Consider the following 27,286-nt stretch of genomic DNA (forward strand, 5'->3'; position numbering starts at 1 on the left):
TCACAGTTATTCCTTTAATCCTGACTCCTGAAATTCTTTTTCATAAAGCTAATCATAATATTAGCAAAAATCAGGAATGATCTTTATGAAGTTGACAAAGGATGTGCCAAGAAGCAGCTATCTGAGAAAGAGAACTGAATAGCCACAACAACCAGGTTATTTACACAAGTCAACACCTCCTGCTTTAAACTGATAAGTATTATCACATCCTCTGGTAAACGGCCAATGCTTACTGTGTCAGGATCATATTGATCAGCTAAGGTGAAACAGAGGCCATTGATGTTTTTATTTGACATATATGAAAAAAAGACTAGGAGGGTTGCTGGACCATTAGTAATTCTTCTAGCTATATATGAGCCAAGACAGCAATGACATCTGAGGGCTTGGGATCCAACTTGTCTGTATGTGGAAGGCCAAGAAAGTAAACCTGAATGGAATCCACTCAATTTGTCAAGAACTCATCAGTTTATCTGATGATATCTGTACCAGATGAAAGTGCCTAGCAAAGTCAACACATGTTAGAGGGTGCAATCCTGTACCTGTTAGATACGTCAGAGCTTCAAATGGGATTTCTTCATATTCATTCAGAAACATCTGGATCTGTCGCATACTGATTCTGAGGTCAGATTCATTGAACTCATATGGAATATTCCAACCTGTTTGGTTCAGAAAAGATATACAGGGCAATGGTGCACTGTACCAATAACCATGCTCAGGAAATGATGGTATTGCTACTACACCGCTACTACAGAGCTGAAGATAAGAGCTGCCAGACAGTACGTAGAAGAAGCCCTGGAATTTACCAGGCTGTTTATTGCACAAGGGAGCAAATGACTCCATAACAGTATCGTGTCCTAAGGCACTATTGCCATCATTCTATACAATTAAAACATAAGCACAGGCATTTTGGCATCACACACTCCTGAAAAATTATGTTTTACCTGAAGTAGAACACAAACCTGCTTGGTACCTTCAGCTAATCTGTTGCTATCTGGAGACGATGAGAACAGGAGTTTTAATTCATTGATTGATTTTAATTTTTAATCAAACTACCCATCTATTAATGCTGTTGCTATATGACATTCACAGTAACAATACAATAAAAAACAACCAGGAGAACACTTCAGATAAGACAATCCTTCAGAAAACCTATACCCCTAGCACAAACCAAAAATTAGGGCTATTGCTGCAACTCTCTTTCTTCTACCAGAGAGCTAGTCACATTAAGCAGTAGATGTTGCTTTTGAAAATGACCTCTTTGTCACTTACAAAAATTATATTTTTACTTTAAAGCAATAAATTAGTATCTTCATTCTGGCAGTGTAGTGTTTATTCAAGCAGCTGCCTATCAAAATAAGAACAGTGGCTTTCAGTCAAAGTATAACATTTCGTAACAGTTACTATTATGACAAAGGCAGACTCAGTCAGAATGGAAGGCTGAGATCTTCACGTACACCAATGGAGACTCTAATCTCCACATAGTTATAAAAATGGAAACTATAATTCCATGCATTTCTGCATTTTATGAAAAACTTCAGAATTCTATAGTTTTCTAAATATTTTAAGATTACAGAAAAAGCCCAACCACAAATCTTACTGATACCTATCTTTACGTTGCTATGTTATGAACAACACACTGCAGCTACATAAATTTCAGTTACACACCAAGTAAACACATGCATTAGCTTTGCTAAAACAAAGTATACACATAAATAGCAAAAGCAGAATTGAAGATGACACATCTTTAATTGTGAAAATTTAAAATGGATCTAGATTTGATAGATAAATTACTGTAGTTAGTAAGAATAAATTAATAATTTAGTAAGCTATAATTTAATGTAACTACTGTATAATATATTTGCTTGGAAAACTGGCACTTTCTACTTCTCCCCCAGGGTAACACTTCTAGTAGCTTCAAGAGTAGCTTTGCCTGAATAAGAATCCCTGCAAATAACAGCTTTTAAACTTTACTGTGTTCTGTGCAACACACATTGCACTCTTGTAATATTGCTAACAACAATACTGCCGTTTCACAGAGACACTCCAATAATGCATTTCAAAACTACTAATCTTTTTGAAACAACCTGAAAAATAATCTAAATCTTACCCAGTGCGCCAAAGTTTCTCCTTTCCTGCACAATAGCATGAAAAAAGCAAAGGCCAAACAGCAGTTTTTGCCACATTTCTGGCTTTTGGCAACTGCTAAAGAACACGGGGTCAGAGATGGGGTCATTAAGGTATGATCGAAGAATGTTCGCTCTAACTCCTTTTGGAGGCTCATTCGTCATTTTGATGCCATTCTGGAGAATACTAACAGGAAACTTTTCTGATGGATAACTAGTTAACCACAACCTGAAAAGAATTTTGAAAAGCACATTATCAAAAAAACATCAATATTGACAAATCCTCAATATTGATCTGCAGAAGACTAAGTTTTATTACTTGCTTAAGTAGAATAATAACATCTAAATTTGTTTTAAAATGCAGGCATAAAGTAGATTATACTGGACAGGTAGACAAGATAACATCCTAATTAGGTATCTTTATTTTATCACTGCACATAAACGATATGAATGTTATACTTAGTTGTTCACACAAAAGATGTTTCATTTCTTTTTACTAGTGTCTTCAGCAAACAAGAAATAATCCCATTAAAAAGAGCAAAATAGTAAAACTCCTACCTGAACTTATCATTGGTATTCTCAGGCACTATAACTTCCTCGCAGATTTTTTCCAAAGCAGGCATCCAGCTAGTTGCAAGATGGCAGTTTTGTAACACTACCCAGGTTCCATCAGTAATAGCCTGATAAATCATTTTTGCTGCTATTGGGCCTTGGCCCTGTCCAAGTGAAATAGTTTGAATGCTTGTGCCTCCCATACCAACATCATCAGCAAATTTTAGCAAACCTATGATGGCAAGTTTCACACATGCAAACAAACATAAAGTCTATTAGAAAGTAGATCTATGTTATGTTCATCATTTTTATAATGTAAAATGTAATTAAAAGGGCAAAAGTCAACAAATATTTTACTCAATTGAGAAAAAAAAAAACAACACCTCAACAACCCAGAAGCATCAAATGCTATATCAGGTACTGTGTTTCTGAGGCATATGCTAAAATTTAGGTGTATAAAGTAATAAAAACAAAACAAAACAAAAATAAAAACAAACAAACAAACAAAAAACCAAAACCCAAACAAAACAAAACCAATCCAAAACAAACCAAACAAACCCCTAGCCAGGTTAAATGCCTGTCCTCTCCTTTAGCCCTGAGTGCTCAGTTCCAGCCTGCACTACAGGCCTCTGCTCTCTGTTGCATGGGTACAAGTCTTTATGGGGTTGAGCTGTAAACTGGATCTTTAGATCTGGTTAAAAATAATGCTCCAGCTTTGTCATCAAAACCAGCACCTCCTGGAAATACATCTTTATGGTATGGCTCCATATTACAATTCTTTTGGCAGAAAACCAGGTTTAAAAATAATCTGGGTGGTTATTTTTTAAAGGACATTTAACAGATGTGTTTTTAAGTGTGGTCATATACACCATTTAATTAGTAACTGAGAGGGAGGAAACTTTCTGGAGGAGGGATTGTAACAAAGACTGGGGCATGTCCCAAACACCCACTGAAAGAACTGTAACACAAGCATAAATTATAAACTGGTCTGGATGTTACAAGCTGTTAGATCCCTAAATTGCTGCTCAGAGACCTAGACATTTCATCACCACTACATTCATTCCACCCTCTAGCAATTTTACTATCACTGTATACATACGGGCAGATGCAAATGTTTGATATTCCATCATTGCTGTATTGTACTTTAAAGACACTTTAAAGATCAAATGAAGAGGCCTACACTATTACCAATTTAGTCACACTCAGTGATATTTAACCAGATAAAAAAAGATTTTTTAATACCAATCTCACCTGCCATAGGATCAGCACCTGGTGATAACACAAAAATCAAAGGCGCACAACAATTTGAATCACTGTAACTTCTTCCAAGATCAAAAGTAGGTGGTTCAATAAATGTTCTTCCCATATTTTTCACAATGAACTCCTGCACTGCTGGAATAATTTTGTCAGGTCTTAAACATCTGAGAACAGCCATGCGATCTAACCCCCTCAGTGTGCTCCACGCATCTGGGAAGGCTTCTTCATGGGGTCTTACAGAGTCATATATTAGTTTCCACTTCGAAAAATTCTCTCTTACGTGTTCCATTAGTCCATGGAGGTTTGTCAGACTAGATGCACGTACGAGCTCAGCCCACGATTTGCCAGATAGCCAATCTGGAGCTGGATTGGGGTGAGGATTATCAAGAGCAACACCCCCTGTCAGTAGGAAACGCCAAACCTCATCATCTATTTGGTCTTTTCCCTTCATAATGCCTACTGTCAGAAGGAAGGAGAATAACAGCTTATCCTTTTCAAACAGTGAACGACAGACATTATTATAGATGCTTATTGTGAACTGCTCGGTTATATTTTTAATTCTCTCTTCTAGATCTTCACTCTTTTTGCTTTTTGCAATAGATTGAACATACAAGTTAATGAACCAAATCAATGAATACTGGTACATAGGTTCAATGTTTGCCATATCAGAGATGCAGAAGAAGACAACAGCTGAATGAACAGCAACTGGCTTATACCCCATTCGAGTAGAATCTATTTGCATCTCAGTTACAGAGGCAATTTTTTGCTTTTCAGAGATTTCTTCAGATAACTCTTTGGATGAAGACAAAATATTAATTGCTGTTTCATCTTCTAAGATGTTTCCTTCTGAATTGGAAAGGATCTCCAGGATTTTATCTTCTATATCCTTTAGTTGTTTCTTGTTGGCTGCGCTTTCTATAATCAGTTTATTTTTCTTTTCTTCTAGCTCAGGCTTTTCCTCTGCAGCTACAATTCCAAGAAGTTGGTCCTGAAGACCTAAAGGTGTAATCATGAAGTTGAGTAGACAAACTTTCACAGCCACTTCAGGAAGATAATGAGGATTTCTTAAGCGGGTTGTTATGTAAAACCTGAAATCTCTTGAATATTCAATTATATTTTCCCCCAATTTCATGTATTCTACTCCTTGTTGTTTGAATGTTAGCTTTAATAAAATGGGTTCTATGAAAGCATCTAGTTCTTCACCAATATTTTCTAGCAAGACTGGTGTTCCAAGCTGAATAGCATTTTCTAATGTCCTCACATAATGTGTGTCAGATAATTTGATAACTGACAGCCTGTTAGTTTTCTCCATATTTTTTACCCACTTGTTAGCTTGCCTTTGAGGATCTATCATTAAAGCCCATCTTCTTGAGTTAGAAACAATTATGCCGTTGTCAATGGAAAAAGAATCAATTGGCAATCCAGCAATCTGCCATGCACGGATTTTGACTGGATCCCCTAATGTATTACTTAAGCTAAAATCACTGGAGCACGGTATGTTCTTTTCATTGCACAGGACCTGCCATTGCTTTTGACATTTTAGGCGGTAATCTACAGTAAAGGCTCCCAAATAAGCCACAGTTCCTGATGATAACAACACATCTCCTATAAGGTCTATGTACCGGATTCCTAATAATCGTGCAGCTTCTGTCCACCTATCTTTCTCTCCACCGAGACCACTAATAAGCTGTTCAGCTCTCACAAGCTTTTGTGAGCAGAGTTCAATATTATTTTCTAATTCTCTCTTCCGGTCATTCATGTTGTCGAACTCGGCGTTCAAAGCTTGGAGGCGATCAACTACCTCCTTAAGTTCTGCTTGTTTTGTTTTTAGCTTCTGCATTTGAACATCCAGTGATGCTTCTGCAGCTCTCAAACGTTCGCGCTTTGGGGCAACCACTTTTGCAACACGGTCATATACCTCCATGGCTCGCACCCACTTGCATAGTCCTTCACAGGCAGATGAGACATTTTTTATGACAGCTGGCTGAAAATCTGGATGATCAATAAACCTCTCTCTAATTCTCTTCATTATAGCAGGAGGAATATTATCCTTGTCATACATCTTTAAGCTCTCAAGGAATTTCAGATCACCAAGAATTTTTCTAGATGGTCCCCAGTAGTCTTCTAGCATTTTACCTATATTGCAAGTAATACTAAAATCAGGCTTAAAACATGCATGTTCAAATTGAAAAAATACTTGAAACATACTATGAAGAATTAAAATCAATGATTTCGCAACAGAATTTCACTATGCAACCACTGTTAACTAGTTTGGGAAAGTCATTACTTGAAGAAATTCAGACAGGAACTTCAGCATCACTAACCTATTTCATATTTATTAATTACATATTAATTCTACATCAACCAAGCAAAATAGGGGATTAAAAATAAAATTACTATACAGCCTTTCTTAGCATAGTTTAATAGATAAATCAGTAACTATGTGAAAGCATTCCTTCCTAATCTAGGTAAGACAGTTTTGGATGAAAGACATTTATAGAATTCTTATTTTCAATTATGAAGGGTTGAACTGTGGGGGCATAAAGTAGAAAAAAAGTGAAAGAAAAAGGTCTCTTTCCTTTCCTACCTTACAAATCCTGTGCAATCCCACAATAACAACATAACCCACACAGAAAGAGCTTGTTAGAGTAATCACCTATGGCAGGGGTATAGCTAGAATTCTGTCTCCCAGTATAACTGGTAGAGTTTAGTAGCAGGGATCAGAGGGGAAAATACAGGTGAATGGTGCACAGCACATCTCCAGCTCCTAGAGTTCCTCAAGGCAATGCAAATCTCAAGAGTCAAAGCAAGTTGAAGAGATGACTTTGTGCTGGTGACTGGGATCATATTTACAAAGCTTGTACAACAGTGTCAAGCAAGTGCAATATGTTACAATGGCAAAAGCAGCTGTTAGCTATTCAGTGTAGTTATAAGTCATTGCTAGCAAAACGCACTTTTAGTGCCCATGGCTGCAATCACGCCAGAAGCACTTCACTAGTACAACACAACAGTACCCCAAGCATTCCTAGGGCAGGGATGACAAATACTGCATCATTACCACTGCCACTTGGATCAGGCTTTCTCTCTGGTTTAGTTCCCTTCATGACACAGATGCTCTCCATGACAAGCTTAACAGGACCAGGTGGATTCTGCATGGATTTCACAAGAGAGATGTCTGAAGGATTCAGGGTATCAAGAGCTGTAAGTGCTGCCTCCAAAGCTGGCATGGCCTCAGCAAGGTCTCCTTCACATTCATCCTGTTAAGACATTGGGCAGAAGCCTGTAAAGCCTTCATACCATACCATGTCTGCAACCTGACTACCCCACTCCAGCACAGCCTCAGAGAACCTTCTCTACTTATAAGTACCTAATAAAAAAAATTCTTCACAACATTGTGTTTCTTGGAGAGAAAACTACTTCCACAATTTGTCTGCACAGTTTAAAGAGGGAAGGTTTGTAGAGAAATTAGTAACTTCCATAAGCTGAACTGATAGCTGAAAAAGCCAGACAAGCTTTCAAGATCAAAGTTTCTCTGGTCTGACAAGGAGAATTAAAATACAGGTTAGATACCATTGTTCTTAGTTAAATCTTACAGTGCTGATCATGTAAAAATATATACTGTGTAGCTTAAATTCTTTATCAGGTATTCAGATCTCAGTAATTATCTATCACTGACATTTCCAACTAGTTACAAAAAAAATATTGAGGAATCCTGCGGCTTCCCACGGGAAATTCTCTGCTACAGACATCTGGCTATGGCAATACCTCTTAGGTTATGCCTAATAGGGCTCCATGCAGCGCTATGCCAAATTACCTCAGCTAACTCTAAATGAACTGTCTTTGGGCCTGGAAACAGTGTAACTTCATTACTCAATCTGTTGAGAAGGAGAATATATTAGCACAGAAATAAGAGCCATACAGCTTTTGGGATGTGAACTAGAAAGGGAAGCTATGCAGTACTGTGAGATACAGTCACACTCCAAACAGCCAAAATTTACCTTGTTTATATTGGGAACATCTCATTCATCATCTCATGCAACTTTGTTACTTTAAGAGCTTGGATCATACCATTAACACATCATCACAACTCCCGTTTATTTGGAAAGACTTGGAACCCATCATGCTCCAGGCTAAAGGCCTTGTACACTACCTTAATAGCTTTAGCAACAGCTGCTGCTTCATTAGCCTCTTTTTCGTCTGCTGACACTAGTTCCTTCTTTGCATCTACTTCAGTTGTTTCCTTTTCAATCTGGATCATCATTTTGTCTGTTTCTGCAGAAGTTCGAATCAGTTCAGGCTGAAGGGCAGTCAGTTCTTTCTGCATTTCTGCAACCTGGTGAACATAACAGGAAATCAAGAAGTTTGTGTAAACATTGCATGCATTTCACATCTTGATGTCTTACGAAGAAAGGTCAGAAGACACTATAATAATACAATCTAAACAGGGACGTTTGATCTAAATAATTATTAAATTAGTTCTCTAGCCTATTTACTAAGAGCTGTTTTATTTAACTGAATAGATTTTTAAAAAGTTTTTTTTTATCATCCATGCAATACGCTTGCTTTTTTATGATCCACTTAATTTCAATAATGAGAAATAAATTGATTAATTGTATTTTTTTCCTCACAGTCAGTTTCAGTTTATGGAACCCCAAATAATCCTTTATTGCACAGGTGGAAAACAAAATCCAAAAGAAACTTGGAAGGAAACACAGAATTGGTGACAGCAACAGCTGCAAACTGGGTGTTCTTCTTCATCCAGCAAGTATCTGGAAGCCCCTTTACTCTGCATCTTGGAAAGATCAATCCCTGGATCATATGGGTTGAAAAAGGGGGTTATTTACCTGGAACCTGATCAATTTCCTACTGGGAATCTACTCGGGAATTAAAGTTTATTATTGTCTTATAATATTCTTCAACTTCTCCCCTATTTTGAAAAGCATAATAGGTACTAGGATGCTGAGGCATCGATTCTCCATATAAGGTTTTGAGAAAATAATGAAATTTTAAGTTTATTTCTTCAACATTTAATGAGTACCATCAATTTAATTTAGCTTTCTATTAAGTGCTATAATCTGAATTTACATACCACAATTTCTTAAAATGACTAAGCAGTCATCTAACTTTTCCTGCTGGCTTTCTATAGAAAATTATCAATAGCATCATGAATATAGTGAAGAGGGAATTTGATAAGTTTTATTTTTATAAGTTTTAATCAGCTTATACAGACCCCATACTAAAGTATGCATATGGCATATATTCAGTGTTTTCATCTGAAACTTACTTGTGAAGATGCAAAGTCAAGTTTTTGAAGTCCCATAAGATAACGAGTTCTCATCGTGTCAACTTCTTGCCTTTTGCTATTCAGCAGAGTCTTAAAGGTAAGAATCAATTCTAGGTATGAAGTTGGTGTCACATAGTTGTGTCTTCGCAGTGTAGTGTAATAGCTGACGGAGAGCTCTCTCACACTTTCTTGGAAATATTTGCACATTGACACAACCCTAGAGAAAATTTTTCCACATTACTATGGAAATACAATCTGTCTTTACGTTAATTACGAGGAAATTACTCTAAGCTTATGAAATTATATTAGTGTTAGTGAAGGCAGAATTGTTTTTTCCCCATTATAAGAAATATTTTAGACTCCTTTTGAATAGTGGCCTGATTTTCAGAAACATCAGATACATATATCTAGGTATTTTTGACTTGCACTGAAATCCCAGAGTTGGCTTAGCTTTGTCCATTTATAAGGACAGTTTCCTGATCAAGTATGTTGGGGGCGTGAAGGGGAGGGGAATGAACATTTGCTTCATATGTTTCTTGACAGATAAACTCATACTCTTTTCTAATGTCATCTTTGAGTTCAACATCCTCTAAAAACTTGTTAGCAACCATTTCCAAAGCATCTGTAGGCCAGGTTTGGAACCAGTCAATGGTGCAGCAGTTTATCAGTGAAGGGAACATCCGTAATCGATTCCGAAATGCATCTCCAATAGGACTCATGGCTAGAAAAAAAAAATATCACAATTTGTTTGCAGTTAGGAAGCAGAAAAAACTAAGCCTAAGAAAAAAACATTCTAAGAAATAACACATTGTATACAGACCTAAGACAATATGCAAATTTTTCTTCACCCTTTCAATAAAGAAGTTGTACATAGCAAGGGGAGTGGCTTCAATTTTCCTGTTCTCCATCCTTGCTGCACCTTGCATTTTCTCAACGATTTCAGCTTTCTCATCTGTTGCAAAGATATTAGGCACATCACCGGTATTTAAAAGCATGTTGATATCTTCTACAAATGCTTCATCCTTTATTTGATTATCACAGAACAAAAAGGACACATTCTTGTTACCAACACCTGCTTTCAGCATGACCCGTTTAACATCTTCTTTCCATTCATTGATTCCATAGGACTTCGTAATTTCAATTTGAAAGAGTTCAAAGGTATTCATGTAGGTGGCTAGCTTGGTAGCACTTTGTCGACCACTCCCGCCAACCCCCACCAACAACAGATGTCCATTATCCTGTTTCAATACCCTGCATATCCTTGAGATATGCTCAATAGCAAACTTGAACATGACTAAGGACATTGGTGCTTTGCTGATATTGTTGTATTCCTCAAGGTAGTATTCCATCACAGTTGTCAGTTGCTTTAAGTCTGTGATTTCATCATACACTTTTACATTACTGTCCGGCTTCAAATAGTCTCCAAAGAACAGGCTGCGAATATTATCATCAGAGATTTCTCCAGTAGGTGAGAGATGACTCAGTAGCTAGAGAAAAGACAAGAATCAACAGATAATTCAAACTATTAGAGAATTATTTTCCTTAAAGTCATAATCGTTCTTATCTACATAGTAATAATACTGTGGGAAGCACTGTTTTCCAGCTATTCTAGTTATTACCTTAGTCTGGGAAAAAAAACCCAAAAACACAAAAAAACACAAATGGGGAATATGCTGTAGGTTGACATGCAAGTTTCCACATATGCATACTTCACAGAAAGATTCTGCTGTCAAATATAGGACAAGTTCCCAAAAGGCTTCTCAGAAAAGTACCCACTACTCCCATTGGCTCATCCAAATATTAACTTAAGCAAAAGCCCAGATAAACATTGTAAGACATTTATTCCAGATAGTCCTCTGTACCAACACAGAATCCTTTTGAAGTTATGAATTCTGATATGAAGTAATTTGTATTAACTTGACTAAGAATATGTATAATATTCAATACTGAATAGGAGACCATCCATAATTTTTAAATGCACTGATTGAAATAATTCAAAAGGTGTCCAATACTCATGTAATATCAATGTCTAAGTACTTCTGAAAATGCATCAGTCTCATTCTTGGTCCCAGCACATTACCCAAAAATACCTTATTAAAGCTCTGCTTGAAGCTGTTTGATGTTGTCTCTTGTACCATCTGAAAGAATACCTTCCTGTCCTCCTCATCAACTAAGCGATCATAAAAAACTCTGTAAACCTCATGAATCCAAAGTCGGATCAGTTTATCTCCATCCTGAAAATGTAAATACAAGAAAAAGTGTAAATATAGCTCAGACAGGATTTGTTTAAAAACAAAGGGATAGAAAGGTCCATCTGGACCCTGCTCTATCTTGTACTAAACTCAGTGGGAATCTTTCAATTCCAAGCCATTCAGCACGTGGCTCAGCATCTGCTAACTTAACTGGCTTCCTCACCTAGTTACCATCTTGTCCTTCCTGCCAATACAAACTGGGACTTTTATGTCAAAGCATTTTTCTCTACTGTATCAAATCTCCCCACCCTTCCAACATACAGTAAAGAATAAATCTTTCAAAGGTATGGCTCATGGGCTCTAGCCCAAGCCCTGCCCAAAACTGTTGCTGGCTAAGATTTCCCCTCAACAGCTTGTAGCTGTTTTGTTCTGTTTCTGCACCAAAAACATTCCCTCAACAGAAATAAAATTTTTAATACTCCTTTAACCTGACATTTTACTGAAAATGGATGAAAAAAGTAGAAGGATGAAAATCATATATATCACTATTCATTTGTAGCTTGTGACAATAGGCAAACTTGGGGCTAAATTATTGAGTCTTGATCACTGATGAGCTTGCCATTTGTAAAAGAGAGATACTGAGTCTTTTTCCACTTTTTTTCTTTTGTATATTTAGTTTGCAAGTTCAAGAGAAGGGACTGTCTGACTTGATGTACAGGCCTTAACACATGGGCCTTGGACTTCTGGGCCCAAATGTAATATATGTAAAGAATATTAACAAAAATGACAGCTGTCTCTTTCAGAGACAGACAGAAAATATATAGCAAGGTATTCAGGGACTATCCTGATTTTAAACCTTATAAATCTATTGAAATCACAGTTCATGTATTTTGAGATGTTTACTTACTGATATTATAAAAAGAATTTACTTTTTCCAGCAACATAATTAAACTACAACTTACTTGCAAATGAGTGTGTGGACAAAGCAGCACTCCTTTAATAACCCTGGAAAAATCCCGTAGATTAAAGACATAGTGGGATTTTGAAGGAGTTGGGAGAAAATTATCAACCGCCATTTTATAAATCACCATTGTCGCTTGGACCATCATCTTACCCAGCCTTAAGAAGGAAGAGATACAATTTTAACTTCTGCAGATAAATCACAGGAGAAAAGATGACAAAGGTGTTACAGGAAATATATCACATTACCTTAGAAACACAGGCTCAAAGCCTTTGCTGAAGTGCCAATCAGCAACTGCAGTAAAAATATTGGTTAATATCTCATCATCAAAATAACAAATAGATACAATATTCAAGTGCCGTGTGAAGCGTCCTGTAATACACACAAAAAGATGCAGAAAGATTTAGGAACATCCGAACATTTTTCCACCTTTCAGCTAGCATATTCTAGGATTGACTGGCACTCTAAAAACAATATTTGAATCTGGCTCCAGCTCCATGATTTTGTTTCTGGCAAATTTCTGCCCCAGCAGTGATGCAAAAGAAATATAAACTGGTTTATATTTTTATATCAGTATTTCACTTAGAATAACTGTTTTTAGTATGAAAAACATGAATCTCCATTACAACAAGGCCACTGTTACCCAAATTTAAATTTCAGCTCACATTAGCCCTGTTGATTGTGATATGACACAGTAAAACTTCATAAAATCAAGGATCTTATTGGCTTTCATCTAAAAAAATTCAGTCTATACACTAGTAAATTTTATGAATTTATCTGTATCAGAATAGTTATTTTAATAAAGCCTCCTCAGCATACATACAGTTATACCTATATTAGAGTGTTTATATGAAGCAAAGTAGCATAAAGTGCCTTGTAACGGTGTAGCTGTAGCTACATTGGCGGTTTTACTGATAAAACTTTCTCATTAGAAAATATAACCTCCCTTACATTGATATGACAGGAATCGTGGACTTGCAGGCAACATGCTTGTCAGTAAATGCAGGCAGCCTATCTTAGCAGCAGGAGATACAATTTCAGAAGAGAACTGCCAGAAAGACTTGGCAAGAAGATGTATTCCCTCCCTTTTCCAAAGAATAGAAAATGGAGAAAGTGTCCAATTCTCTAATTTTAGAACTAATTTCATCTTTCGTAGTTTAATCAACATTAAAAACATTGTTTCTAATTTGATTAAACTCTCCCTAGAAAAGGTACAGATTTGACCTTGAGCATACAGACTTCTATTTGGAGTGACCTAGCCAGTGAATGTATCCGTAAGTTTACAGGTAATAGACAAAGGTAGAATTTGTCATCAGCAAAATTGAACCTGCCTCTTAACTTCAGTCAATTAGATAACTACTTGCCATAGTAATATTTTTCCTACCTGTAATATCATTCCTGCCTCCCCCAGGTGGACCCATAGCTGAAACAAGCAGCACATCTATGATATTAATCTTGGATGTATCTTTCTTGTCATACCAGTGACCATGATCAATCCATTGTCTGAGAAGCTCAATAGGTGGCTGGGCTCCATACACCTCCTTTGCAGGCATGTTTAGGTCATCTATGGGGAACACAGACATTGAATAAAAAAATCTCAGCGTTTAGGAATTACAGTTTTCTCTCAAAGCTCAGAAGAAAAAATAACTGAACTAGAGGTAGAATAAGGTTGCGTCTTGTTATTCTTGCTTCCGCTTAAACTAATCAGAATCAAATGGCATTATACTTCGCAGGCGTACTTAGAGGTGATGGTTTAACTTAGTGTGGTTGGTGATTTTCTTTTATTTTGTGTGACACTGCAACACTATGAACTATTCGGACGACAACCACCACTTAAACAGTTAGAAATCTTTCAGCAGGGGGCAGTGCTAATCCTTCTTTGGATGCCTGAAAAAAGCCAAAGAGCACTGAGGCAATCCAAAATTACTAGTCTCAGTGAATCACTTCCTGTGCCTAAAGCCAGAATTAAAATGATATAAAAACCCTGAAAAAACTGTCTTACCCACAAATATTATAGCTTTTTTCCCCGAAGGAGGTCCATATAATCCTTTTCTTCTTCTGTCCAGCTTTGACATAATAATATCCTGGGTTTGGTTAGCAGAGGTCCTTGCAGAGAAGTTGATGAAGCTTGGGATGTATTTTTGCTTTGGAAGTTGTAGTAGAAAATTGTTTGTTATAGCTGATTTTCCAGTGCCAGTGGGACCCACAAAAAGCAAAGGCACATTATGCTCCACATATATTTTAAGAAAAAACATTTGTCTGGCAGTTTCCACTGTTGGAATGATCATCTCAGATACCTATTATGCAGGAAAGTAAAATAACACATGAAAATCAAACATCTAATACCTTAATCAACATGAATATTTGCAAGCAACCACAGGAAGCTTGTAGCACAAATGCTTTTTTAAAAAATTCTTTTTTCTGAAAACCTAGGCTATAACAAGGTTCTGGCAGATAGTGTGGCCCCACTTCTTGTTCAGTGTTTATACAGTAAATAGCACAACTAGTATTATCTATATTATGGTTCATAGACACTGTATAAAGCTCGGAAGGAAAACTGCAAGGTTAAGTATGGCTTAATTCTGTTCCTCTACTGTGCAAAGGGAAAGGAACAGTGCTATGGAAATTTTTTTCTCTTCCTCATCTTCCACTTATCACTAACAGCTGTGCACTAGATAGATATCAAGAAAAGATTTTAGACAGCAGAATGAAATGTAATCTTACATCTCTCGTGTACTTAGTAGACAAGACAGTTGCAATTACAATGGAATGAAAAGCTGAACAAACATCACTTAAGTTATCTTGAAATTTCATCTGCAGAATAGGTACTTTTTGCAGATCTCTGCTGTGTTACACTTCCCTTGAGTTCACAGCTGCCATTAAAATGTGAGTGCCCCTGTTTGGAAATGGAGGGGATCCAGGACTCTCAGTACTGCTCTGCATATCCCAAAGAAGTAGTAAGTCTCTTTGCTTGCTTTCTCTGATTAGCTCATACTATAATATCATGATATCAACCACAGAAAACAAAAATGAAGGAACGGGAATTCAGGCTCTGGCTTTTTCCTACCATGATTTCCCCAACATCAGATGCTATTACAGAGACAAAAGCAGAACCAAAAATTTTAACCAGCAGCCAACCAACCTCAGGGATCCACGTTCACCTGCAGTGCTGAACTTTCAACGCTGATGGTACCAGAATTAAGACATAAGCATGAAAAAGATCCTACAGAGATTAATGAAATATTGCAGATCAAACATTAAACAGCCTAATGTAGTAGAATCAGAGCTAGCTAAGGTAATTGATTTATACCTCTAAATCATTTAGTCAAGTAATTATTTTCTATTATGAAAGATATCAATGTGAACCTTAGCCCCTGGAGAGATAACTTGCTCTTCTTTTGTGATGTACTCTGTCCACATGTTCCAGTGCCCACTGCCATGCTTGTAAAAATAGAAGTCATAAACACTCCCTGTTAATTGAAAAGCAACACAGGAAAACCCACTGATTAAAGAATAAAAATAAACTTCAATAATTTTAGTGTGAGACGTTCAACACTGTGAGATAATGAAGGCTTTCTAGTACGCGAGATACTCTCCCCCCCACTGCCATTATAATCACAAAATTATTTTAGTTCGGATTCAGCTACATTGTTTGAGTACAGCATGAGGCATATGCTACTCTTGGTTAAAGGAGCCAGGAAAGAGCACCCAACTGTGCAGCCCAAGGTCTGGCAGATGGTGGCTCTGCTGCAGACTTAACATCTGCCAGGCACTCTATTCTCCCTTAAAGTGCTGAGTTTTCTTACTGCTTTATAAAAGGCCAGGCAAGTACGGTTATGAAGAAGCACCTTTTTCTGGGAAGATATTGTTTCTGGTAAGCTTCACACTTTTAGGGCGTGGGTTTTCATCATCCATTCCCAGCAGCAAGTTGCGGTAAAACAAATCAAATTTCTTCCTGCTGTCTGCATCAATGATCCCACCAACTGTCCAAACCAAAGCAAAAAGGAAAAGCCCCTGCAGCCACAAGGTGATCTGCTGACTAGACATGCTTTCCTTCTCCTCTTCCTCGGATTGCTTTATTTCATCTAAAACATATATTTTTAATTTAGTTAAATGCCAGTAATTACCATAAATCCCAATTCAAAATGCATTTTTGCAAAAGTAGTCTGAGACAAACTTAGAGCATTGTCTTCAGTGGAACAAAGCCAATCTACAGAGTAAGGATCTTGTCTGTGTAAAATTCTGTTTACAAATAAAAATAAACGAGAAGAAAAAAATATTTACAAAGGGTCCTAATTCTTTTCTTTGGATGCTAGCAAACAGCAAGCAAGTGTATATGGAATACACTCATAAGATCACGTTCAGTTTTGTAATGACACCAGTGTCCAAATGTGAAAGCTCTGTATGCTAGTCAAAGCAATATTATTAACACTGGTCAGTGAGAAAGGCCTTGTGTCATATGATCTCAACAGTAAAGGAATTCCTTTGGTATTTCCTTGCATCTGATAACATGCATCTTGTTATGGGACACGGCAGGAAAAAAAAAGAAATATTAAAATAAAAAGAATACGGCTTAGGGTACTTACCAAGCAGACAAGTGAAGAGTTTCATCAAGCTATAACTCAGATGAATAGAGGACGTTTGTACAATGGCTTTGCAATGAAGGTGAATAAACTGTAAACAGGGCTGGACGAGCCACATAAACATGTCACTGATCTGCCAGGAGAAAAGGAAATGGCTTTCAAACAATGCAGGAGTTGCCACGTTTCCCACCATCCCTCAATTCTCTCTCAATAAAACATAAGGCACCAAAATTCTCCAAGTTAGCAGAGGGAAGACCAGGAAGGGACCTCTGTGAGGCAGTACTTAAGTGATCACAAGGTCACATTGTCATTATCCGATAGTGAACACAAGTTGCTTCCGCCACGGAGCATTTCTCAGGCTAAACTATAGATGTCTTAGACAGAAAAAGGATGAGTTAAAAACATTTTGAGTCTTCCAATATTTCCCACATTGCATTTCTAGTACTCATGGCATCTCCAGCTCTCATGCACTTTCCTTGCAACAAAATTTGACATTCATCACTGCAAAATAATTTACAACAGTCTCTAGGAGATCTAGGACCCTCTAAATGATCAAAGTACTTCAAAAAGTTTGATTCTGCATGCCAGCCTTCAAGTTGGCAAACTGTGAACATCACCTTAATCTTCTAAATTAGACCTATGTAAAAAAATTAAGTCTCGCACCAGTTCTCGGTGTTCTTCCTGCAGTTTTGGAGGCAGTGTATTCATGTAGGAATCCTTCAGTGGCTTCCAACCTAACTGTTGTGGGTCCATATAGATCATACCACACCTGGGAAGAACAAACAACTATGTCACAGGAATAGATGTGCAATGTGGGACAGTTCAAGTTTGAATACTTTCACATTACCTGCTGACAGTTGCTGGAGATGCCTCCTCTAAGTCTGCTGGCTCAAAGATTAAACTCATTTTTGAATTCATCTGGATTATTTCACCACTCATTAAGCATAGCTAGAAGAAAAGCATCACGTAAACATGATCTAGTCATGTCAGTGCTGATCATCCAGTGAAAGCAATGCCTGTCATAAAGATCACTGAACATTCTACTTAGTGTCACTCCTCATAACACATGAGATTTTCTGACCTTCTCAACTTTTCCACATATTACTGTAATGGCTTGCAGAGACACAGAGAACAATGCTCTATCTTGAAATAACTCTGCAAGGAAAAGCAGTTATGACCTGCAGCTTTTTTTTAGTTAATTTATTCACTAAGTAATTTGAGCAAGTTAAATTTTCAGTTACAGAACTGAGTTTAGGTATTTCAGTTTCCTAAATGGGTCAATAAAAAAGCCTCAGTGAGCAACCTCATTTCAATAAAGTAGGAGCAAGACAAGGCTTCTAGGGAGAAATAACAACTTAATATCATCTACTAAACCACTCATATCATTGGGGAAAAAAGCAATGCTTTTAAGCACATCAGTTTTCCTGAGTCTCACACCTCCTTTGACTACCATGGTAACAATATTGCTACTACTAAAATAAAGTATGTATATTCAAGGACAAGGTTACTGGCAAAAATTAGGCTACCTTTTTATTATCATCCAGCACAGTATTCATGTTCTCTATCCAAACTGCATCCACTGGGCCATCAAAAATAATCCACTTCCGATCATCTCTGGTAGAAGATGCTTGTTCCCTGAAGGCATTTGCAAGAACTCCATCTGTCCACTCATGGCTTACAGGATCAAAACTGCCATACAACTGTCCCATAGTAATTGCTTTGGGATTAATAACTTTGTATTCAACAGCAAATTCATCCATGGATTTTGCTGTGTAAAAAGACAAATAGATGACCTTAAGAATTTGATAGGTTAGTTTCATTCAACAACTGAAGTACAGAACAAGAAGATTCCTGAGGATCCTACTTTAGCTGCCCAAGGCAAAAAACCCCCAGACATTTGGCAGCTAGGCAGCAGTAAATAAGAACTTCCATTACTTGTACAAGGTAAGTACAAAGTCCTATGTGCAAAAGCACATGAAAAAAAGAAAAAGCAGAGCGGAATAGATTTTATATGCTTATGAGAGCTACTTACACTCTCCCTATCGGAGTGAGTTTTTTTCAAGAGTATTATGCACAAATTCAATGCTTCTTAAAATTCATAAAAGCATAAACACATTAGTGTGTTTCACTATTTCAGTAAATGCAGACAAAAATACTTCCAGACAAATATACCAGACAAAAATAGTTCCATGAATAGAAACTTTCCAGATGAGAAACCAGAATATAGGATAATTAACAACCTGTGCATACCTCTGCAAAGGAAAAACATTAGTCATAGAATTAACTTAATGAGAAGTTAGTGGCTGAACAATGTTACCTGCACACAAATCGCCAAGAGCTCCAGCTAGCACTTTGTATGCACAGGTCTTCCCACTCAAAGGATCTCCAACAATCATGAAACCATGGCGCACCAGCATCATTTCATATATCTGTATCAGTGACAAGACTGACTCTTTAACATAGCACAAAAGCAAGCATTATGTGTATGAAACTAGAGCTCTCTCTTCTGCACTCAGATGCGACAGGACAAAGTATCAGCCAAATATCTGCACTCTATTAAGGCTGACCAAAGCATTAACCCAAATCAGAAGGCAGTCATATTATTATGGCAATTCTCACTGATATAATTTAAGAAGTCATCGCCTCCAGATATCCTCCCTTTCTCCTTGCTAAATGTCATCCCTCAGCTGTAACAGCATCATTGTACAGGGTGTGAGTCCACTAACCAGACGCTACAGATCACAGCCCAGTGTAAAAGCCTAAACTGACATCAATGGTTACCAATGAAGCTAACACAAAGGGATTGAAACTACAGTTCTGAGGATCTGTAATATGACTGGTCCCACAGAGGCTGACTTTGGACTGCAAAACTGGTAACTTCTTCAGTCACCCCACAAGATCTTGCCAGAACGCAAGTCAAAGCCTTCAAACAGAACACTTTCAAATAGACCTGTAAGAAGAATCCTTAAGAAGAATTTTTTTAATCTCAGGTTAAGGCTGATATTTTCTGGTTTAGCTTAAATTCCTAACCAGCTTATGCTGCTCCTATTTAAATGAAAGATAAAGCATGGTTTGCAAAGCAGCATAAGCCAAGTCTGAACATAAGCCATAAAGTCTGAACTGCTGTCGGAGGGGCCCCTCATGATCCTGCCCCAGGCCACACATTTTTGACCTTGCCATTGCACTGTCACTAGGCTGCATACTCACAAGAAAAAAAAAAAGTTAAGCATTCTTTAAAATGTCACTAATACTAGTAAATGGGAGACAATGGGAACACAGAGCTGGAGGTAAAGCATAAGCAAGAGTGAGAAATGTTACCTCTTTCAAGACTTCTCAAGGAGACTGTGAGTAGAACTGGGAACAGAGCCTGACTCCCAGTCCAGAGTTCTGTTCACTAGGCTACACCACCTCAGCTAGTAATAGATTCAGTTTAATTTTCTATCCTGAACCATAAGACCTATGATGTGGCTGCACACATTAGGTCCTTCACAGGCTAGCTGAATTAAAAAATCACTATGAGCAAAGCAGGCTTTTACTCCATGATTTTTACTCAGTAAAAATAGTTGTTTGTTAATATTCTATTAATTGATGACGGAAACAATTAGCTATTCATTCATGACACAGACAGGGAATGAAGAGTGTTTCTGCTCTCACACTTTTTTTCCCCAGAAGTAAGTATGTGAAAATAAACCTGAATAATTTTTCCAATGAACCATGGAACTGGTTGAAGATCCATTTTTTTTATATTTTCAGTTAGTGCCTTGACAAACAGGTCATAGTCTGGTGTAGGAAGAACCACTCCAGGAAACAGGTCAGATATGATGCCCTGTTAAGGAAAGACAGAATAGAACAATATTTAAACACAGATTACAAAAAGGGAAAATTCCCAAAGCATAAAAATCTACAAGTAAAACAATGTTCATACAAATAACAGGAGCTTAAGAGGAAATGTCCTCAGCTGAACAAAACTAACTTCTAGGCAAACTGTAGCCATGAAAGTATTCTGTATGCATGAGACAGAAATGAGTGCCTGCACTTTTCACACACACACAGTTATTGTAAAAGGAAGCTTAACCTTCTGCAAATTTGCCCCAGAAAGTATTACAGGAAAGGATGTGAAAGTGGTTGAAAGAATTTCAGTGATTTAATAGATATGTGTTCTGAAATCTCAGAGCAATGATTCTGTGTGTGCTTGTACCCTAGCTTTTAGGTCTTTAATATTGATTGCTTTGGAGCTTAACGTAGTCTTTATATTCTATTAAAGCATCATGCAAACAGAAACTTCATCGTTTTCATTCTGACTTCAAATTTCTAATTGGCCATAATTTAGTTGTCCACATCTCTTTGGCAGCACAAAGCCAGAATGTAAACTTCAAAGAATGGTTTCCATGAATGAAACAGCAAAAATGACTTTTAGCAAGATATCATATAAAACATTTTATAGAATAATCTAAAAGGCACCACTGAAAGTTTGTTTTTCAGAATAATACTAACAGAACCAAAGAGTGCATCCAGATCAGTGGACTTTCTGAAATAACTCTACACTAATATGGCAGCATCTAAACCAAACTGTTCTAAATTAAGATAATGGCCTGTTTCTGTAGGTTCTTATAATGGACCTCATCATCACAAAACTTAAACACACCGGCCTGATAGCTTACCTGAAACAATGGCACATCCTGCGCCAAGAATTTTGCCAAGTTAACATCCAGCAAAGCCCGAAGTAACAATACGCTTTCATTTTCAGTTGGGTACTTCAGTTTTAAGTTTCCTACTGCTGTCAGGACAGATTTAACAGCACGCATTCCATAATCATAGTGATGCTGAGATGACAGCTGCTCAGAGCACAAACGGTAAGTGGCAACAATTTTCTGGGCAAGGCTGTGGATATTAAAATATCACGTGTAGAATGAAAATATCTCACCATGCAAGGAAAATGATTTAAGTACCTATATACACAAAGTAACTGCAGTGATTATCAGACAAATCAGCTGATAAGATGGCTCAAAACCCAGGAAGCAGAACTGTAGATTATGCCATGCCAGAGAATGTGTGTGCCATTTAGGAATTCTCTTTGATATCATGATACATTTTCCAAACGATCCTGTGTAGAGGTGCATATCTGTCAACATGAGGTGGTAAATGAGAATTGAGGATAAAGCAGGAGATTAAAAAGTACTTTCTGGAGAAACGGAACATGGACAGCCTTCCAGAATTATATGCCTCAAACACACATATATGCCTTATAAAGGAATGAGGTATATCAGACTCAACTGAGGTGGAAAATTCAGCATGTCTTACCTCCGAGAGTCCAAAAATCCCATTGAATAAAGTGAAATTTCTCCAATCAAAGCATAATCTGGAACCATCATGGCAACTGTACGGAACAGTGCCTGTAAGAAAAAAAGTAAGATATAAGCTTAGACTGTGGAATATGGTAATAGCTTGCGCTTGTTTTGCAAGAACAGTATCTCTCCATAAATTCATGAACTTCTATACTCTCTTCTATTTTCATGACTTTAGGAATCATCTGGAATAGATGAGATTGCATTAGAATTGTTACTAGAACTGTGATCTTATCAAGAGGTTCAAGTGGTCTGTGCTAAGCACTGTAGGAACAAATGTTCAGAAAGAGTAACAATCCTAAAAAACTATTAATGGAGGAAAACAGAGGTGTCATTCATCTCGCTTTCATAATAGACAAACTAGCACATGGTGTGTGGTTAATATCTTGTAAAAGGTCATGCAAAAAATTGTGGCTAGGAAAAGAATTAGGACCATATCAGTCTCTCTGCAGTGTCTCAGCAACTTGCAAAGTTATAATAAATTTAAATTGGGATTTGGATAGCCAAGTCATTGTAAATGAGGAGAATTTCCACTTAGAGAGAGCACAGTTAAAGTGGTGAACTGGTATCAGTATGATTAGACTGAGACCTTTCATCTGTGCATTTTGTACAATCCTAAACACTTAGAAAGCTTAACAAAAAGCACAGCAGAATACACTTGAATGGGTTATCAGCGTATTATTTGATTGCTGCCTTCCTTTTCTTATTACAATAGACCAGAAGTTGCAAATTCTGCTTAATTTCTACAAGAAATCAGGATTCCAGATTTACCTTCAGATTATCAGGCAGCTCTGCCCGTCCAGCATACCCAGGATTCATTGTGATAAACACAGCACAAGCAGGATTAAGAGAGATCTCTGTCCCTTCAAAGATGAATGTTTTGAGTTTGCGAATAATAGCTTGCTGTATGCTAAGTATTTGTTGGGCAACTACAGATAATACTTCAACCTAATACAGACAGAACAGATTGGAAAACATAAGACACTTGGAGACAATATAAAATGGTTTTGTTTCTATATTTTGATGGCTATATCTGCGTTCCTCCAGGTGAAAATCACCCTGTGTCTGATAACTGAGCCTAAGTATTAGCTGTCTATTGAAGTGATCCTCTGAAAGTTAGTGCCACCATCCCCTATTCAACCAATGTACACAGATCAACAGAGGCCTCCAAAGGGAAATATCATCTGCCTGAATGTAGACATCCAAGTTAAGTGGACAGGAACTCCCTCTGGAGGCCTCCAAAAGTACTTCCCTTTCACCTCAGACAACATAAAAAATTTAGGCTTTTCGGAAAGACTGATTCACTCAATGCCCCAAATTGAGGGTAAATGTAAAGAATGGGTATGGCAGCCTAGGGCCAATCTTCAGTGCTTTAAAGTATCAAGGTAACAGAATATTGGAAAATGAGAATGCTAACACTTGAATTAATGAAAAAACAAGTTACAGCAGACAAATGGAGAAATTCAGATGTTAAGGATACTTAAACATACAAAATAGATCTTAATGGAATTTCCACATTTACTAGTATATGCTTAAATCGAACTCCATCAAAATAACAATAAAACTTTTCCAAAGTCATTAGTTACCAAATTAAAAAAAAACAAAACAAAAAAACAAACACAAAAAAATCAGAGTAAGACCAAGGAGGGGATAAGATGCATCTGGTTACACAGCTAGTTAACCAGGTCACTCAGGTAGTGACACTCAGCTAGTCATCGCAGGAATTCCTCCACTCGGATTTGTCTGTTTTGTGCTGAACATAGATAAATGCAGCCCCACAGCTGTAGCTTGATTTCTCAAGGAGGAGAGAAGGACAGTTCTCTGCCAACAAATGAGTGTCACATACAAAAGAGGAAATTGTACAGGAACATTTTTTTTTTCAGCTAAAATAACCCAGAACACAAGACTTCTGCAACACAGCACAGGTAGGCAGGTGCTCCTACAGCAGGCAGCTGAGTACCTATTTCTGTGTCACTGATTATCGAAATGAAGAGGCTATACCACAAATAAAAGTAGAAAATTGGCAATAATGCTCTCATGTCTAAATTGAAAACTTCTCATGTCTTAAATTAAAACTTTAGCATTTTGTCTGAGTTAAAATGTTACCTCAATTCTATTGAACTCGTCAAAGCAGGACCACGCACCAGATTGTGCCAGCCCCTTAAAGAACTTGCCCATTGCCTTGTAGTCGAGACCATCGGAGCAATTAAAGACCACACACTACAACAAAAACACAGAGAGAACATCTCTCAGTATTAACATAAAGTCCACTATAAAATTCTTAGCATCTAAAATGGGAAGGGATTATTATTGCTAATTTTGGATTATAACACTAGGATGCCATATAGACACAGTGCTAAATGTGTAATTCTTACCAGCTATTTCTGTGAATAAACAATAAGTACAGATCAAGCAGTACTTGCTTAAGAATGGCATTTCAGGAACTATCCACATATCCAAACATAAACAATACAAAGAAACAAAGTTTGTATTTTGGTACCTGCTTAGCTAGGGCTTTTGCTAGATCTTTTGTTGTTTCTGTTTTGCCAGTCCCAGCAGGTCCTTCTGGAGCACCACCAAGATTTAATTTTAAGGCACCCATTAACGTCCTACATAAACAAGAACACAGGCATTAGAAACAGTAATCTTTAATGGCAGATTGTTTCTGAAGGGATGGATAAGTATTTTCCTATACAGATTCCCCTGGAAACAAGTTACTTGTTCCCTGCTGACTTTGCAGCTTGCCCTAAAAACCCAGTATTGTCTCATAACTGATGCCCAATTGTGGAAGCTCACGTTCACCCACTTGGCCTACAAGGAATGTCAAGGCTTTTTATTACTTGCATCCCCCCTGTATATCCTCAATTACATAAGCAAATGCACAGTGCCATAACCAAAATGGCAGAGTTTGCAAAAACACACATTTTCACCAAGTGGCATTCCTCACGACAAGAACTTGAAGCTGGCTTTATAAACGAAGTCAATCTTTAGAAATGGCTGAGAAAGCATAAAGGTTGTTTCATAAACCTGGGTATCACGTTGCTCTCCAAGTGATTTTCATACTAAAAATGAGATCCCTGTTAACACTGGAGTGATCTGATTATTTTACAAAAGCCTCATTCAAAGGCTTTGCCACCAAAACCAATTGTTAAGTTGTGCTGAATAGAGTCTGCTTGCTCATTGCTTGCACTGAAACTACATCTGGCACAGCTGACTGCATAGTCTTAGTTTAGATTGAGATAATGACAACAACCCCAGTTTACAGCTAAATCACCAGCCACATGGCTCTTTCAACACCACTGTGAATGCCAGAAGATTAAGCATTTGCCAACATAGGCATTAACACAGGCACTTTACTACAAGTGCCTTCTACACGATGAGGAGTTCACAGCCCAGTGCTGAAGTAAAATCTTTACATCCTCACCATATATTTGCCTGGAGATACTATAAAGAAAGTTCTTTAAACCTTAGACCTAAAATTACCTGCTGAGATAACCTGTGTCTCCAGGGTTCACCAGAAGTGAAATACCAAATGCCCTTGAATGCTTCACCCTTGGGGGATGAAGTATTTCCATTTCAACCTCTTGCAAGTGAGTAGAGGAACAGGAAGCTAACTGCATACCTGCGAAGGGCTCTATAATTACTTCATTTATTTTACAGGCAGGCATACCCTACCTGTATGTCTTATTTCAAAGAAATGAATTGACCAGTGCTACTGCAGAGTTCTTTACAGTTCCAGTACCACGAGCTGCCAGCTTTAGTCACAAGCACATTCTTGGATACAACAGAGACTATCACTCTACTGGCGTAGAAACCTATACATTGTAAATACCTTACCATATTTGGGCAAAGAAGATATGTAAGATTTGCCTCCAAAACCTGCAGGAAAATCTTAGCTGCTGAGGTTCCTGCTATTATTAGCTATAACAAATGAAAATAAATATAGATCAATCCAAAAAATGAGAACGTTATTCATAGACAACATGACTTTACCTATAACATCGATCTGTTAGTGGGGTTATAACCAGACGTAGAGAATTGCCCAGATACTCATAACCATATTTGGCTTCTGTTGTAATCATTCGCACTATTACATCCTTCTCTTCCCAGTAGTATCTCAGCTGAGAAATCCACTGGAAGTCGTTCAGATCTGTGATTTTGTCTTCAACCAATTTTGCAACCACATCACGAGCTGCAGAGTAAGAGACTAAGATTTAGAAAAATCTAAAATACTTCTACTATGTTAGTTTACTTAAAATAATAACGTATAAGTAAACTAACATTTACTTATAGCTATGTAAGAGTAAACCAACATTTAGAGTAGTAGACTGGCTTTCATGTTAGAAAGGAATCTGCATCTGTTTTGCATAGGGAATCAGCTTAATTCGATCTAGATTCCAGCGCCTGTTCTAAGTAGATGGGAGATAGTCCATTTGCCCAAAGACACTGTGCAATAACTCTGTAAAGGTTGTTTAAAGTCAGAGAAAGCATTTTAGCTGCCTCTTTCAAATAGTTCACCTAACTAACAATAGCAGTACTGCCCCAGATGTAACAAGAGTAGCAGCAACTGCAGATTTACCATGCACATCAATGACAGTAAGAGCTCCAAGTGTCAGCCGGGCTCCACTGGACAGCTTTCCTCTCACTAACTCAACAATGTCCCCAATTTGTAGATTGCTCTTCTCCAAGAAATCCTGTCACAGAAGCAGAACACAGGCATTAACATAATGCTGTAGCTAGCAGTTCCTAAGCTCCCATAGGTGCCGTCATTGGAGACAGCCATAACAATGGAAGTCCTGGCACTACACAAACATTCGTATATTGGCATTTTATTTTACTATGAATGCTTCAAAAACCTTTATGGCCTGAAAATAGTGTAAGCAGAAGTCTTTCTTTCTAATGGAAATGACAAAATTCTACAATAGGAGATGAGCAGATTCTCTCTGTTGGGTAAATTTGGATTAGATTTCTTCTGTAAATTAGTAGTAA

General features: G+C 37.4%; 1 protein-coding gene across 1 annotated transcript in view; it reads right to left on the reverse strand.

Moving 5' to 3' along the window:
- Positions 1-27,286, reverse strand: part of DNAH3 (dynein axonemal heavy chain 3) — a 75,045-nt gene that overhangs the window by 14,304 nt on the left and 33,455 nt on the right. The window contains exons 28-56 of the mRNA XM_087732051.1: positions 26,877-26,991; positions 26,291-26,489; positions 24,798-24,906; positions 24,404-24,517; positions 23,069-23,245; positions 22,254-22,345; positions 21,614-21,833; positions 20,644-20,778; positions 19,270-19,381; positions 18,479-18,720; positions 17,800-17,900; positions 17,616-17,721; positions 16,956-17,085; positions 16,218-16,454; positions 15,736-15,839; positions 14,372-14,666; positions 13,754-13,933; positions 12,618-12,741; positions 12,371-12,527; positions 11,307-11,450; positions 10,037-10,703; positions 9,772-9,937; positions 9,217-9,433; positions 8,083-8,265; positions 6,991-7,189; positions 3,927-6,068; positions 2,682-2,907; positions 2,108-2,352; positions 540-656 (exon numbers count right to left, since the gene is read on the reverse strand). Coding sequence (XP_087588177.1) covers positions 540-656; positions 2,108-2,352; positions 2,682-2,907; positions 3,927-6,068; positions 6,991-7,189; positions 8,083-8,265; positions 9,217-9,433; positions 9,772-9,937; positions 10,037-10,703; positions 11,307-11,450; positions 12,371-12,527; positions 12,618-12,741; positions 13,754-13,933; positions 14,372-14,666; positions 15,736-15,839; positions 16,218-16,454; positions 16,956-17,085; positions 17,616-17,721; positions 17,800-17,900; positions 18,479-18,720; positions 19,270-19,381; positions 20,644-20,778; positions 21,614-21,833; positions 22,254-22,345; positions 23,069-23,245; positions 24,404-24,517; positions 24,798-24,906; positions 26,291-26,489; positions 26,877-26,991 — 7,255 coding nt within the window. The remainder of the gene's footprint in view (positions 1-539; positions 657-2,107; positions 2,353-2,681; positions 2,908-3,926; positions 6,069-6,990; positions 7,190-8,082; positions 8,266-9,216; positions 9,434-9,771; positions 9,938-10,036; positions 10,704-11,306; positions 11,451-12,370; positions 12,528-12,617; positions 12,742-13,753; positions 13,934-14,371; positions 14,667-15,735; positions 15,840-16,217; positions 16,455-16,955; positions 17,086-17,615; positions 17,722-17,799; positions 17,901-18,478; positions 18,721-19,269; positions 19,382-20,643; positions 20,779-21,613; positions 21,834-22,253; positions 22,346-23,068; positions 23,246-24,403; positions 24,518-24,797; positions 24,907-26,290; positions 26,490-26,876; positions 26,992-27,286) is intronic.

The sequence above is a fragment of the Nipponia nippon genome, unplaced genomic scaffold (assembly GCF_047370975.1).
Source record: "Nipponia nippon isolate SJK-2023a ecotype South Korea unplaced genomic scaffold, ASM4737097v1 scaffold_5, whole genome shotgun sequence".
NCBI classification, from domain to species: domain Eukaryota; kingdom Metazoa; phylum Chordata; class Aves; order Pelecaniformes; family Threskiornithidae; genus Nipponia; species Nipponia nippon.